Source organism: Pavona decussata, unplaced genomic scaffold (assembly GCF_977016875.1).
Source record: "Pavona decussata unplaced genomic scaffold, jaPavDecu1.1 SCAFFOLD_134, whole genome shotgun sequence".
Taxonomy (NCBI): Eukaryota; Metazoa; Cnidaria; class Anthozoa; order Scleractinia; family Agariciidae; genus Pavona; species Pavona decussata.
This window is the reverse complement of record NW_028145547.1, coordinates 2,184,790-2,200,414: the sequence shown is the minus strand read 5'-3', so window position 1 is coordinate 2,200,414 and position 15,625 is coordinate 2,184,790. Positions and strand designations below refer to the sequence as shown.

Here is a 15,625-nt window from a genome sequence, read left to right as displayed (position 1 = left end):
TAATTCGTTACCGTAAACTCGAGATGTGAATGTTCCAGTTAAGTTCATTTAATTAAAGGCACTTGGGAACTGGATTTTGATCAAATTTGATTTTCATGCTTATATAGTTATTTGAAATATGTAATTGAAGTAAAATATCATTTTAATGCAAGCTTGGAAAGGGAATAATAGACTTCAGATATTCCACGGCATGGCGCGAACCGCTCGTCGTGAAATTTCGCGCCAGGAAAACTTGAGACATTTGTCTCAATTTTTGATTTTTGTCTAGGCCTCGCTCTTTCGCTCAGACCACGTGACCCGAAACGGATTGACCGACATGAAAAACAGAGAGAGGCCTAGGAACTAGGCAAACGACTTGCCAGTTGTCCTCTGATCACTGTGCACTAGATGCGAATAACACCGACTATATAAGGTGATCTCGAAAAACGTCAATGTCTTAGTTGAGGACTCGAAGACTTGATTGAATCTTAAAATTAGACTAGAAGCTAAATTCGTGTAAATAGCCAACAAACTCAGGGTTTGGCAGGGTTGGCGCAGTGTTTGAGCACTCCCCTTCCACCTATGTGGCCAGGGTTCGATTCCCGGACTCGGCGTCATAAGTGGGCTGAGTTTGTTGGTTCTCTACTCTGCTCCGAGAGGTTTTTCTCCGGGTACTCCGGTTTTCCCCTCTCCTCAAAAACCAAGATTTGATTTGATTTGATTTGATTTGTAATTAGCTTTCTTGGATTGTAAAGCGCCTTTGATCATTTAGATGTTAAAGGGCGCTATATAAGTATCAAATTTTTTTTTTTTTTAAACTCCCTTTCGAAAGGAAACCGCTCAACCCCTTAATATTGATCGCTCACTATTACCTTCTCAAATTCAAGCGATCGCAATCTACTCCCTCAAAACGTTTAGATTAAGCTGATCTCGCAGAGCGAGAACGTAGAAGCTGAAGACTTGAGCACTTGATTACATTTTCCTTCCCGAAATTAGTTTCGGAACCTGATTATCATTCGGTTTCTGTCTTCAACGCATTTGTGGACGAGTATATATTGGTTTACTACCTTGGTATTTGTACTTTCCCTTTCTCTCATTTTGGGGTAACTGTCAAGGGAAAATCTATTGTTATCCAAGCAGACGATAAAATTTCCCAGGGTTAAGTTACCTAGGGCAAAATAGGTTACACTTACAAAATTAGGTTACCTAGGGAAACTGTCAATAAGTCAAGTTTTCCAAATGTTACCACGGTTAATAATCCCTTGATGTCTTGCTTTGCACTTGACCAAGAAATTTACTCGCAAGGTGATAACGGTGATCGATTAGCAACTTTACCCAACTCAGCTGTGGATCACTGTCACAGAAAATAATCACAGAGGCAAATTTTCTATAGTGTTTCCTCCCATCCTGTAACCTTGAAAACCGTCACATTACAGCCGAAACCAAACGATTTACACCTACCCATACTACCTTTCGGTTTTGTCACTCGAGGCTTTAAAATCTGTGTCAATGTTAACTGAAATAGCAGTATGCTTTAAAGTTCCAAATTTTCACAAGTGCCAATAAGCATTAAAAAAATATATAGCCCTCGTCATGCCGGGTTTGTTTTTTCCTTGGTGCAGCGATTTTAAACTTTACATGACCTTACATGTCTTTTTCAAAACACCTGCATTTCGGCAGAATTATGTCAACTTCATATTTGGTATACTATTTTTTAGCAGATAAGGACCAGTTGCCTAGATGTTTACAGCTTTTCCAGTTCTGGAATTTCTTTCTTTTGTTTTTACTTTGTGTACATAATCTTTCCAAATATCCTGTAACTATACAATATTTTTAAGACGAGTTCTTTCTAAGAACCATATTCCTTTTTTTCCCGTATTTACCAATGTCGTCAATTCCTTCTTCATCCAACAGCTCGTCTGAAGGATCTTTTGTAGAATCTTCCAAACTGAAATCGTCTTCAAGTCGTTCATTTTCGTCGCCCTTCTCGTCTTCATAGCCAGTTTCAGAAATGTCATTTTCAGGTTCAGAACTGGTATCTACAGACTCAGTATTGCTATCCGCTGGTTCTTTAATGGAATGACTTGCGTCATCCGCAGGTTTGTCGCCCTTCTCGTCTTCATTGCCAGTTTCAGAAATGTCATCTTCAGGTTCAGAACTGTTATCTACAGGCTCAGTATTGCTATCCGCTGGTTCGTTAATGGAATGGCTTGAGTCACCCACCGGTTTGTCGTCTTTCTCGTCTTCATTGCCAGTTTCAGAAATGTCGTCTTCAGGTTCCGAGCTGGTATCTCCAGGTTCAGTATTGCTATCCGTTGGTTCGTTAGTGGAATGGCTAGCGTCACCCACAGCTTCTTCGTCGCCCTCCTGCATACTAATCTCTTGACTATGTGGAATATCGTCCTCGTCATTTCCTAAACTGTCTTTCTCAAGTTGGCCTACTGGATCTGTCCCATTGACTCGACTTTCTTTCCCGTGTTCTTCTAGATGATCTTCACTGATAATCTCTGTAATGTTAGAATGGTTTCTCGGGTTAATGGCGGACTCATCTGAGTTGCTGGGTTCCTGGTCATCGTCAATCATATCATGAGTATTTATTTTTTTCTGGTCATATACACCGCCTTCCTTCTCGTGGAAAGGCGATAGTTTTAAGTTTTCAGCCTGATTTATGGTGACGCTGAAATGTTCATTTTCAGTTGTTTCGTGCAGCTTGTTGAAATGGTTGTGGCGTTTGGGCTGATTCTTTTTCTTGAAACCAACTCCAAGCTTGTTCAGCTTTGTCTCGATGTTTTCGATAACATTTTCTGCTTTTTCTCCTGCTCCATTTGTCTTACTGTCATTCTGTGAATTGCTAGCGCTATCCTTTGACTGTTTTTTCACTTCTGCAATAAGACGGTGAAGCTTTTCAAAGTTCTCTCTCATATCTTTCACAGCACTAATACGGCTAGGCCTCCTCTTCCTCTTGCCATGCCGGTTTTCACAGCATTCATCGTTGCACTGCATGTAACAGTCCAGGGTGGAGTACTGACTGCATGGCACTGGGCAAGTGGAAGGGTACGGATCAGTGGTTGTTGTAACTGAAGCCACACTTCCTGGGTAGGACAAAGAGTTGGACTGGGAAGAATAAAGCGGATTAGCGGGCGCAGGGGACCCTGGGTAGTAACTGTAGGATGAAGGCTGGTGGAAGGATGCAGTACATGTGTGCTTATTATTACATGCGCTGTAGCAGTAATTCCCTGCTTTGCCTTAGGTAGAAAAAGAAAAAGAAAAGCGATTAGTGAAACTTCACGATAAATTGAGCAGTCTTATACAAGTATTAAAAGCAATGCAGAGAATACGGATTAGTTTAAATATACTTGAGAGCACAGCGAACCAGCCTGCTTACCCTAGCGCTATTTTCAGAGGGTTTTTTATTAGGGTGTAGAGTAACTTAATTTTGTATTATTCCCCAATTCACTTCAACAAGAAAATATTACCCAATTATACAGTTAACCATTTTTGCGAAGCAAAAGTTGCCACACGAAAGTTTTCGGTATTTCAAGAGACATTTAAGAATGGTATAAGAAAGTATATGTCAAGTATCCGGTTCAAAACTATTGTAATAATGTACACAATCATCAGACAATAGTTCAGCTGACCCATCGTAAATCAACTCCCTCGTTCAGTTATAATAGTTCATGTAATTTTTTAAACGAGCCTGAGCACAGAAAACAGACTAACGTTAAAGTCAGAACCAAAATACATCACGAATGTGTGTTAACTATTCTGCTGAGATCCAACTGCAAGTTACCTGTTTTTCCTTGGACTTTATCTGTACAAATATAGAAGTAAAACAACACGTTTAGAGACTGCTCATAGACCCTATGCAAAAATGGCTCACATTTTAATATTCTTTTGTCTGCATTCAAATTAGCCTCACTAACCTCGTTCACAGTGAAATATTCTTTTGATTTTTGAGCTCAAAAACGAGGTTAGTGAGGCTAATTTGAATGCAAACAAAAGAATATTAAAATGTCAGCCATTTTTGCATAGGTTCTATAGATTATCTAAATGGATGAATTAATGTAGAGTCAATGAAGCGCAGTTCTCGCACCATTATACATATTTTTAGGAGAATAAATAAACGTATCTAGCGCAGAGCACTAATTGGGGACACCATCCAGATCGAATTCTAATTTAGGAATGTTGGTCTGTGAGGAGAGGGGAAAACCGGAGTGCCCGGAGTAAAACTTCTCGGAATAAGGACGAGAACCGACAACAAACTCAAGGCACACATAACGAGTCTGTTCGAGTGGGAGGCGAGTGCTCTCACCACTGCGCCATCCCTGCTCCCCTTCAGCAACCAGAAGTAAAGTTGTGATGCTAGAACAAAATGCAACCCTAGAACTCATCACTTGCTAGTTAAAAGGGCCAAGGGATAACTTGATCTCTACCTTGTCGACCGAAACAGAGTTTCTGAACGGAATGAGTGAAATGAAAACATTTCTTGTTACTAATTCCTCTAGTCGTATTTTGACGTACCTGGTTTGTCAACATTCATACTCAAAAGCTTCTCAGAACTTCGCAGAAATGTCTGGAATCGAAGAGTTGGGTCTGCGTTGAAGGACCTGAACTTGATTGACACAGCTATTCCCAAACCAGCAGGTCTGTTGTAATAAGAAGTATAATTTATAGATTATCATTTGCAGGTGAATGAAAACATGCCATCCAATAAAGAGCCCTATTCCAGAGACTAAGCTGTTGGGTCTAAGCTATTATTGGTCAATGGCTATAGGCTAATGATCATGACGAGGTAAGACATCTGACAATTTTAGTGATTATAACACTACCGTGAAAGAGTACACAGGAGGATGCGACTATGTTAAAAGAACCTGTTGCTTACCTTCCTTTCAAAGAGATCGCCCTATTCATAAAAAGGGAAAGAGAAACAAACAAAATTAAAGTAAATTAGATAATAACTTAACAACTAAGCTTTAATTCAAACTGTCTTCTTTTTTTAGAGCAATACTAGAAACATACAACAGCTAAGGGGGCTGTGGTCATTTGTGATTCCTACATTCGAACTTTAACTCTCCTGTGCCTGGGATGCAGCCTCTCCTCATTGCTTTCTGACGCTTGGAACATAACGACCACTCGCGAAGAGACGTGTTCTATTTTCAGATTAGGACAAAATTATCGCTTTCTATTGGTGAAAATATGAACATAACCTTTTATTCGTTTGGCCATGCTCCCCAAATGGATATTTTTGTCTTTCATCGTTGAAGTAATTTCAAGGAAGGATGATGCTTTGTTCGTAATATGCATTATTTGTTGGCGTATTTGATATAATTTTTGGATACCGTCATCACATTTACAGCTGAGGGTTATTGGAAATTCGAAACTGTAGCAAACGCCATAAAAAATACCTGACACTTTTGACTGTAACTTTCTTAAAGCCTCCTTTCATGTGTCCTTTCTTTTTTCCTGACTTCCGTGCGAATAATTCTTTGAACTTAATAACGAAAACAAATATAGCATTAAAATTCCAATAAGATTAGTTACATACTCGAGTTTATTCTAGGAAATTAACACAAACCTGAGCCAACACGCTGCCTCAATGATTCAATCAATAAATTGATAGCAATGCATATATAGGCCCGTTTAAACGGTTTCAACATTTGCTTCAACATGCGTTCAACACTTTGTTGAACCAAATTTCGGGGGCGTTTGAACAGGTAGTTCAACATTGTTGACAGTGTAAAAACGTTGAAAGCTTGTTGAAAGCGTGTTGAATCAAATATAAATTGGTGTAAACTTTCGTTCAAGATCCATACAATAATTCCTTTGTTCTCGAAAAATGATGTTGAATGGTGTTGAAGCCATTTGAACACTCCGTTCAACATTTGTCCAACAAGCCTGGTGGTTTCTTGAGGTCTCCTCGCCATTACCTTGACTGTAATTTGTATATTTTCTTCTTTTACTAAGGCAAATAAATGATTTGCCCAACATCCGTTCAACTTTTGTTGAATGAATGTTGATCAAATGTTGAAACCGTTTATACCGGCCTTAAAAGCCATGTTCCATTCTTGCAATTGATGTGCTATCTACGTTCGCTCTAATTAGTTCAAGCGCAACTACTTTCTTCAGCGAGGAAATGATGGTATGAATTATACAGATATCCGTTGACCGGACTTCCATAAAATCTACTGTGTTTTCTTACATGTTATCGGGCGTTCTTCATTTTTTCATTTCTGTCTTTAATTTAACCAAAGTAATGATTTGTTTTAAGCACATACCGTTACTTTGATGCCATTGAGGAGATCTCTGTACGCTTTGGAGTTCTTATCTTTGTAACTGGGTCTCCAACGAAATTTCTTGAACAAAATTTCGGTTCTATAAGTTGATTTGCCTTTTTGACAAAAAAAAAAAAGAAAAAAAAAAGAGAGAGAAAGCGGTGAAAGATTAGTACAATCAATGAATTAAGCAAACATTGTCTTTTGTCCAAAAATTAACCAAAGTATTCAAACTCAGAAAAAAATTACTTTCAGTGTATTACTTTTTGCGAATGAGAAAGGAAAAGTCGGGAAAGTTAGATATAATGTTTGCGACTAACTTTTGTACTGTTTTAGTGAAGTTTGTGAACAGTTAAGAATTTACACACTGCCTTCAAATCTTTCATGGAAAGTTTTCCGTTGTAATAATAGGCTGATTTAGCAACAGAACGGGAACGTCAGTTGACAACGGCGCGTGCATTAAGAATGCCCATATATAGTCGAAATAGACTCGCGTCCTCAAATGACGTTCCCGTTCTGTTGCTAAATCAGCCTAATAAATGTGTTTGCATAACGGTGTTCATCCAGTAACGAAGTTACGGTAATGTTAGCAGGTGTTAGCGGGTAATGTTAGTCACCTTCAACAGGGATCCTGCATGTGTAAGGGATCTTTTCATAACAGCGCCTGTCTTCCCAGCATCCCTCAGGCTTTTCAATGCTCCATGCTACACAGTTCTCCGTGTGTCCGCCATTGGCGTGCACTGGCACACACACGCCATGTTGAAATCTCAATCCATCAAACCATTTAAAGCGCCCTTCGTGCAAATTATCATGCAAACCTGCAAAAGAAGAAGTTTGTATGGAAATAATTTTCATGACAGAAAAAAATTGTCACCAACGTGTGCTCTCCGATAGGAAATTTTTATATAAACAGTTACAGCATTATGCAGGTGATGTCACTATGAAATATGCACAAGCTTAAACTCCAAAACTGCTACGCGCCTCATTAACTATCCAACGCCCGCTCGTGAAACAATTGTTAAATATTTGTATCAATAAACAGTGACTGTATATGTAAGCAAAGTAAAAGAGAAGGGAGAAGAGGTGCACTGTTCAAAAGGGGAGCATTTGCCAGCTGTGATTAAAGCTCCCGAAATTCTTTCTAAGGTCATCGTTCACTCACAGAGAATCTTGGGTTAAAATTAAAGCATAAGCTACGACCACTTGTTTTATAGCAGAAGCATGCTAGTTTACAGGCATTTTACTTAAAAAATCGGATCTGGCCATCATCCAACTGGCCATAGCGGAAATCTCGATCTGGTGATATTTCAAGTCCAGCCCCCTAGCCATTCGGCCATTCTGTCTGCACTGTCATTACCTTCATTAAGAGGAAGAGCATTTCGAGGCAAAGGGATTCGTCAATTAACGAGGAATAAAAAAATGAAACGTTTCTAAATGCTGCAGACAGTCTTCAAGTTCATGTGTTATCTTCGTCAGCATACTATGACATGAATGAATTTATGATGAGAAACACCAGTGATCCAAAGATACAAACAACAACAACAACAACAAACAAAAAGAGAAAAACACACAAACAAATCAACCAACCAAGAAACAAAGAAACATGAAAACGACTACTACTGCAGTTAAGCATCACAGTGCGAGTTGCATATATTTTAACATCGGGCGTAACTTCTAACGCCAGACGTTCAGCCCAGCCACAATCAGTATTTTAACGTCTGACGATAGCAGTTATGCCCGCCGTTATAATTAAGTTTTATGCAACTCGTCCAAGCTATAGGTGTTAGTAAAGCGCATAAGTAAAATCACAGACGTTATTAAGTTATCCCATACCAATCCAAGTCTCTACAGTAGATCCCGCTTTCCTCTGTAGATCTCGCACAAACTTTTCTTCTTTGGCGTTTCGAATCGATGCTAACGTGGCATTTTCTCTGGCGCATCGTACCACTGCCTCGTCCCAGGTCACTGCAGTTGTTTCGTACTTGAAGCAGGAAGTCTCAAATCGGGAGTACCCGGTCGGGCACTTTGCTGAAAGAGCGTGAAAAGTAACTGATTCTATTAATATAGTGTTAATATAGAAAAAAGTGTCTTAATGGGGTATGCGGTTTTACTGTACAAAACATAGCATAGCCCTCGGACAATGAAAATTACCCTTTCAGCTGGTGATTAAAGATGAATATTCCATTGATTCTCTAACGGTTAGTAACTTTGAGGTCGTCGAATAAAATTTAAATCTTACCTTTTGGACTTGCTTCCATAACAACTGTGGAAAATAAAAAGTATATATTTTTACTGCACGATTAGAGCATGTAAATCCATGACAGATGGGACAACTGGGAACTGTCTTTATATTGATGTTTTCGGTTGTAATGTACTCTCCGTTCAGTTCAATTTCGTTAAGCTGTCCAAGTGTTTTATCAAGAAGGTTGACCTGTTCGATGTGTTTCTTTGAGGGTATTTTCACCGCAAGGTTCAGAAACGTTTCTTTCATCCTCAGCCTATTCTCATGATTTTTGCGATTGATGTATGAAATTATATTAATATGGCTTACGATGTAAATTTTTTTTTAGCTAGAATTTAGTTAGGTGTCCACTATTAGTAGAGGGGACTTCTCCCCTCAGCTACATTTCTTGACACGTTAATAAAGTTATTATTAATATTATTATTATTATTATTATTATTATTATTATCATTATTATTATTATTATTATTATTATTATTATTATATTCATTTGCGTTGTACATGTTATTAAAAGAGCACAAAATGGATAATTCGATCTTAATTCTCCGTTTCCATTATAAAACATGTACCTTTTACCGGTGGCACGTTTCCTGCAACGTTATTTGCATCCTGCAACGCAATGTAGACAACCACGTAGTAAGTTCCACTTGCATCCTTTGCTATCCCGACCCCCGCTTTTGTGCTGGCTTTCCAAATCATGTTCACAAATGGCAGAGCTTGACCTTCAGCTTTAGGATAGCACCAAGAAAAATACTTCATTGAAGCATACCACGATATAACACAGGTGCGATCCAGATGTGCTTCAGAGCCTTTATACGTGCAGAAGTTGGCGCTATATTGGTAAATTGGTACTTGGTCTTTGTTTTTTGTTCTCATAAATGTTGTAGCCGCATTTTGTGCAGCCCTCTGGATGACGTCATCAACAAGCAGTGGTCCGGCAGCGTGCAAATGGCGAAAAACATTGATGTATGTTAGGACATCTCTTTGTAGGGTAGCTGAAACATTGGAAAAGCATAAATTACTATACCAGATAATAGTTGACAGGATACAAGATAAGCCAGGTTTCTTTCCAGATTTCACCACTAAGAGTTCTCAAAACTTTTGTTTCCGGCCCTCTGTAAGACCTGTAACTGACATTGGGGGAGGGGGGGGGGGGGCACTTGTACTACCTACTATCTGAAAATTTGTATTGAATGTGTATTCTACCCTTTGACTACTTCTTGTCTAAAGGAATAAAAAAATAGCGTTTAATTTTCTAAAATGCAACGGTTGGAAGGCAGTCCATTGAAAGTCCTCGGCTGCCATTTCTATTGTTTTTCTTCATTCCAGATAGATCTAGGGAGAGTTTGCATTGGCTGTAACAGTCGGAACTGACTGAAGGGAAGTCAGAAAAAGCTTGTATTGTAAATAATAATCACTGGCAAGACCGAATCGCCATGCAGGTTACCTTACAGTATGGGAAATTCTGAACGCTGCAATTAACGCGAGTTTCAAAATATTAGTTTACTTTTCGTGATCTTATAATATGGGGCGTTAAGTTTCGAGTCACTAATTTCTTTTATTTCTACACCAAGTTTTAATTACTATCCTTAGTTATGAAAGTTCAAAAACTAAAGAGAAGGTATCTCTCTCGGGTGTACACATAAGCCTGGTTAACACTTTTGTAAGAACAACATAAGGGCGAGGTCACGCAAACGCAAGAAACATTTGATGTTGATGTTTTTGTCACAAGTGTGACAGCATGGCAAGGCATAACGCCATAAAGCAAAAACTAATCTTTTCTTTATGGCATTTTGTTCATGTTGTTATGTCTATGTCGCTAGTGTGAACCAGGCCATAGTTAACAGTGCTTCAAGACATTCCTCCAGCTGATAGAGCAGATCTAGAGGATCTTTACATTCGCGTTTTTTTCCTTCATTTTAAAAATACCACTTCTTCTTCAATTAGCACTAATTTAAGATAGCGTTAATTTCAAATAACTTAACAAACACAATAGTTAGTTTTCTATAATAAAGGTTGAATTACGGTTAAATAACCACCGGAATGGATAGCATACCTTTTGCACCGCTAATCACCAGATTTGTTGCCAGCACAAGAATTAGACAAATGTTCATTGCTTCATCTATGTGTTAAACTGCAAGGAAATGAAAGTTGGGCAGGTTTCTGTTCCCCTGATAATATACTCGTGGAATAAGCAACGGAAATGTGACAGAAAATTATGACACATCTCATAATATCAGTTATTTTGAATTCTGTAGCTGTAGTGTATTACTTTTATCGTTTTAATTTGTCCGGCCAAGTAGACCAAAGCTTTTAGAGTGGTAAAGTTACAACTAATCTAAAATTTAAAGCTTGTTTACTAGACTGTTAAAAAAACAAAAATAATTGACTCACTAAAATCACAGAAATATCTTGTTTTTAGAGCAAAAACACCTTTTTAGTCAATACTAAGAAGGTAAAAGTCGCTCCAGAAATGACTTACGTTTTTGGTTACAGCTGCAAGTGCGCTTGCATTGCATCTATCGTGCCGTAATGTCTCGATTTTGGGGGCCATATTTAAACGTTTGCTGGTTCTGGTGCCGTGATATCGCCGTTGAGACAGACAAATTAAAAATTACGATTTCCGTTTAAATGAAGTTAGCATTTTGCAAGTTTTCTCGGACTTACATATAGCATCTATATATCGTCCTTTAATGAAGTGACAACTATCTAAGCACTCGTTTCATAAATTGCCTTCAGATAGACTACGAGTGATGAGAAGAACCTTGTATTGACAAATCATATTTTATGATGAGCAACTTTAACAATGACGGTAGTCTCAAAATTAATCAAAAAGCGATGCTCTCCTATCTCTTACAATCAGCTTTGTATTACCCGATAAAGTTAGTACACACAATTATAGGAAACATGAATAGCTTTCCCAATAAGAAAGAGATGGTAAATGCCCGATTAAAATATAATCTCTTAGATATTTTTCTTACCCTGATAACAAAAGGCTGTAGAGGAAATAACGAAGATTTCGATTAGCAAAACGTGTGGTCACTCCCAAAATACCAAGTATGCTACATGCCGGATCTTGAATTTCGCCCACTACCATTGATTGTAGAACTTACCAAACGCAAACTCGTTTCTATAAATAAGTAAACGCAAATTGTTCTTTTATTTACAACAGTTTAAAACAAAGACCCTTCTTTTGTAGTAAACAAATTCTAATAAGGAGATACTGGTTGGATTTTTAGTCGTGGAGTATCAAATTATGGTATAATTGTTATGATGTGTATATTTAATGTACATCAGTGGACTATTGTTCGTTCAATTCGCACATATCGTTATTCGATTCAGCTGTAGCTTAAGTCATGAAAGTTTGTGATGATGTTGTGTTAGTCTACCAAACCAGAAAATTTCAATTCTTAACCGGTCTTTCACCAGCTATTGTTTTCATAACAGACTCTCATCCCTAGTCACTTTTCCAACGAACTTGTAAGTTTTTTTATATATGGACTAAGAAAAACTATTTACAATCGCGTTTTTTTGAGGTTAAATAGTTATTTGATATTTATTTTTTATGACTTTTATTTAATGTTATACTTTGATAAACATTATCGGTACAAGTTACGCGTAGAGACAAAGTAACATTTTTTTTTACCAATAAAACTTCAAACTGCAACTTTAAGCGCTCACTGGTGCGTTGAGTCCCTATGGTGATGATGAATCTATCTTAACCAGTGGCTAATGATTAAAAGAAAATTTAGATATTTGTCTCATTTAGTTAAATAAGTCTCATCCTAATTTTTTTCCTTTGGTATGATAAAAATTCGAACAATATGAATTACCTACAATTCTTTAGAATCAATCTTCAGTGACAAAAAAAAAAACAACTTCTGGTTACATTTCCAATTAGATAATGTTAAAATTCCAACAGTTTGGTTCACGCCCTATCTTTAAAGTCTTTACAGTTATTTTGACCAGCGAGCTACATCGACGACGGAATCCGCGGAAATGGCCTCCTTTTGTGACTCGTTTTCACATATTTTCCATGAGAAAGGAAGGTATTGCTGGGACGTTTCTATCAGTCTTTTATCCTCCTTTAAGATCTTCTATAATATCTCCGCTGCTGTTGTTGTTCATGTTGCTGTCTTCTGTAGTGCATATCCTCCTCGTCAAACCCATATCCTCCGCCATCTTCGTCACCATATCCGTCGTCATCGTCATCCGGGAAATCATTCTCGTCAAACGGCATATCCGCGTACATGTTTCTTCTCCTTCTGTTTGTCTTCTGCTCGGAAGAGCCTCCATTAAATAACTCTGTAATCAAAATATAACACTATCAGTATTCATTTATGCACTAAGGATCTCTCCCTTTCATGATCTAACGTCCAAAAGGAGTCTGGGGAGCGATCTAACTGGATGGCCTAACAGGACGATCAATAAGTGCAATTATAATCTAGGAATCTTAAAATACATTGATTATTTTACTTAACGATATATTGATCGTTTCTAGATCTCTTATTTTCAAGAATGATGTTGGAGTCTGTAGTTCAAAACAGCTTATTTTCAACCACTATAATTATTTAGGTAGCCTTGGCATTTTACGTCCGTTAATTGACCAGGGAAAATGTCTCATTGAATTGGAGCATAACCCAATTTTATGACATTCTTTTGCATATGGTACAATAGCCAATATAAATGAATGGCTTCTTTCGATTATGGATTAAGCGGCCCTGGAGATATTTTCATACATAAGCTTAAAGCCAGTCTCTACAGAAGTTATGTAATTAAAGAATTTCAAGAGCTATCGTGATCGACACACTTACCTAAAAGTGTTAAGATAACACAGGAAAATAATACAACTACAACAGCACCTCTCATAATAGTATAGGTTACTTTCCAAGAACTTGTGAATTAAAAAGATGTAAAAACGTCCGTGGCCTACGAGGCTTTTGGGACACAAAGTTTTTAGATTTTCAGCTGCATAAATTAGTGCAATGTAAGGATTATTGACTTTATTGCGCAGGTTTCTAATTATTTGTTTCCGGGTGGATATGGTTATTTTTAAGAAACAAGTAGAGTTTTGCCAGCAACAAGAAATGCTAGCACAAATGAGACATACTTTTTCATTATTCTTATAGGTACTCTCAGGCATAGTGAACTATAACATTTCTAAGTGTTTTTCAACATTTAAAAATCAAAGTGTTCATTTTTTTTTTAGATGCCAAGCCATTTCTCTGATTATTTTGACAGTCAGGTTACACGTTAAGCGTTTCCTTTGGTAAACTAAACGGGGTTCCCCTTGAATGTCGGGTTCTCATTGGCATACATTTGAAATAAAGACCAACCCACAAGCCAATCGCTTGAGATTTCAAAATATAGGGTTTTTTTAATGCTTAATTAGGTCTATTCATAGTGATATTCTTTCATGTTATGGAGTAAAGAATCAAAAGCACATTATTGCTTGTTCACAACTGCCGTTTATTATAATGAGTTTTGTTGTTCATTCAATAGTGTTGGCATGTATTCGTTTTCCTATATCTTTGTGCTTTTCAGCATTTTGTTTCCAAAAGTTCCTATAATACGACAATATAATTTAGCGTGAGCGGAGAATTTAATAAATGCAGTGAATTCGTTAAGAGTTCGATTGCATTCTTCACACCTGTCAAACTTCACAACGTGTTTGGCGGGAGCATGGCCTGTGGCAAGCCGCAGACAAATGTCATTTGCATAATTGTGCTACTGATCTTGTAGGGGTTAGATTTGAATCCTTTCTTACGCGCGAAGCTATTGTATTTCATTTCTTGATGGTGAACGTAAAAGAAAGCAGTTCAAAAGAGGCTCGGAAAAGTGAGGATAAGGGAAAAAGTGATGATCTAACGGAGGAACATCCAGAAAAAAATTACAAAGGCATTCACAACACAACGCATTTACAGGAAAGGCTGAAGACACTGGAGTCAAGAATAGAAGTCGTTCGGTCAGACTTCAAGAAACAGGTTGAAGGGTTAAGAATGCGTATGGAAAATGTGAATACAAATTTGAAAACAGTTCAAGGAAATATGGGGATGGATTCCCCGAAAACTGGAATTGTTCATGAAATTGAAGCGAGCGACACTTGAAGAAACGTGTGGCCTTGTTGAAGCCAGTCACACCTGCTACAGGTATACAATTGAAACACGTGGACGAAACTCCGGAAGACAACACTAAAATTTTCAACAGATAGAATGCCACCATGATCTCTTGTTGGCACCCAAAGGAATGAAGAATTTTGTATCAAGAAGATCAAAAGGTAGTGAAAAGCTAAGCATCATCTATTCGTTTTAGTCGGTAGGTTATTTTAAGCTGATTTTTGAATTATTGAACAGCAACGTGTGAAAGAAATCGCTTTAGAAAATTAGATGTAGGTGAGACGATGAGATGGATGTACTATCTCTATCGCTGACCAAAGTAGATCTTTGTTTGAATTGAAATGAATGTACATTTGGATATCTTGAAAGTAAACATCACCGGATTTCTCAATGTAGTGAGAATCGCCAATGACTGTTTACGTATACTCCGCAGGTAGTACAGCGAGATCGAGGTGGGAAGTTCCTTAATTTGTTTTTCTGTTGAATCAGCTCTCAGGATGGATCTTAAGTATCACCTGGGCATGTAAAAAATAATGTAATACTGATTATTTTAGTGATTTTCTCTGAATAGAGCTCAAGTTATTTTGATGGCAGTTTTCTTCTGATCAATTAATTACTGGTTTCCTATAAGCTGCGCATCAATTTCCATGGTTAAAAAAAGCTTATCAGAAAACGAAGGCATGGCCTAAATTCTCCAGGAAATTTTAGTGTCACTGTTTTGTTTCTGACTTATAATGCATCGATCGACACGTATCGCAATGCCATTTAGTTCGAGAGGAGATTGGATACTAGTGAAGCGATGCCCGATGGAAGTTATGGGAAGGGATTACAAGAAACACTGAAGAGAGGAACATGGCGTTTAATTTCTTTCTTTCTTTCTCTCTTTCTTTAAAACCTTTTCAGGCTGACTTTTATCAAGATAAAAAATCAGTTTACTGAGACTTCGTTTATCTGCCTGTCTCGGCTTCTTAGATAAGGTTCCTGTTGTTCGAAAACCGATAAAGGCCGTTCCTCAA

The 15,625-nt window shown here is 37.7% G+C and overlaps 1 protein-coding gene across 1 annotated transcript; it reads right to left on the bottom strand.

Moving 5' to 3' along the window:
* Positions 1 to 1,479: 1,479 nt before the first annotated feature.
* LOC146467676 (uncharacterized) lies at positions 1,480 to 13,452 on the bottom strand. Its single transcript, XM_085125290.1, has 13 exons — positions 13,308 to 13,452; positions 11,475 to 12,798; positions 10,550 to 10,627; positions 9,063 to 9,488; positions 8,491 to 8,514; positions 8,085 to 8,279; positions 6,869 to 7,069; positions 6,255 to 6,367; positions 5,385 to 5,470; positions 4,862 to 4,882; positions 4,501 to 4,625; positions 3,770 to 3,790; positions 1,480 to 3,224 (listed from the first exon to the last, which is right to left on the bottom strand). The coding sequence occupies exons 3-13, from the start codon at positions 10,605 to 10,607 to the stop codon at positions 1,813 to 1,815; spliced, it is 2,682 nt and encodes an 893-aa protein (XP_084981416.1). The 5' UTR covers positions 10,608 to 10,627; positions 11,475 to 12,798; positions 13,308 to 13,452; the 3' UTR covers positions 1,480 to 1,812.
* Positions 13,453 to 15,625: the final 2,173 nt, after the last annotated feature.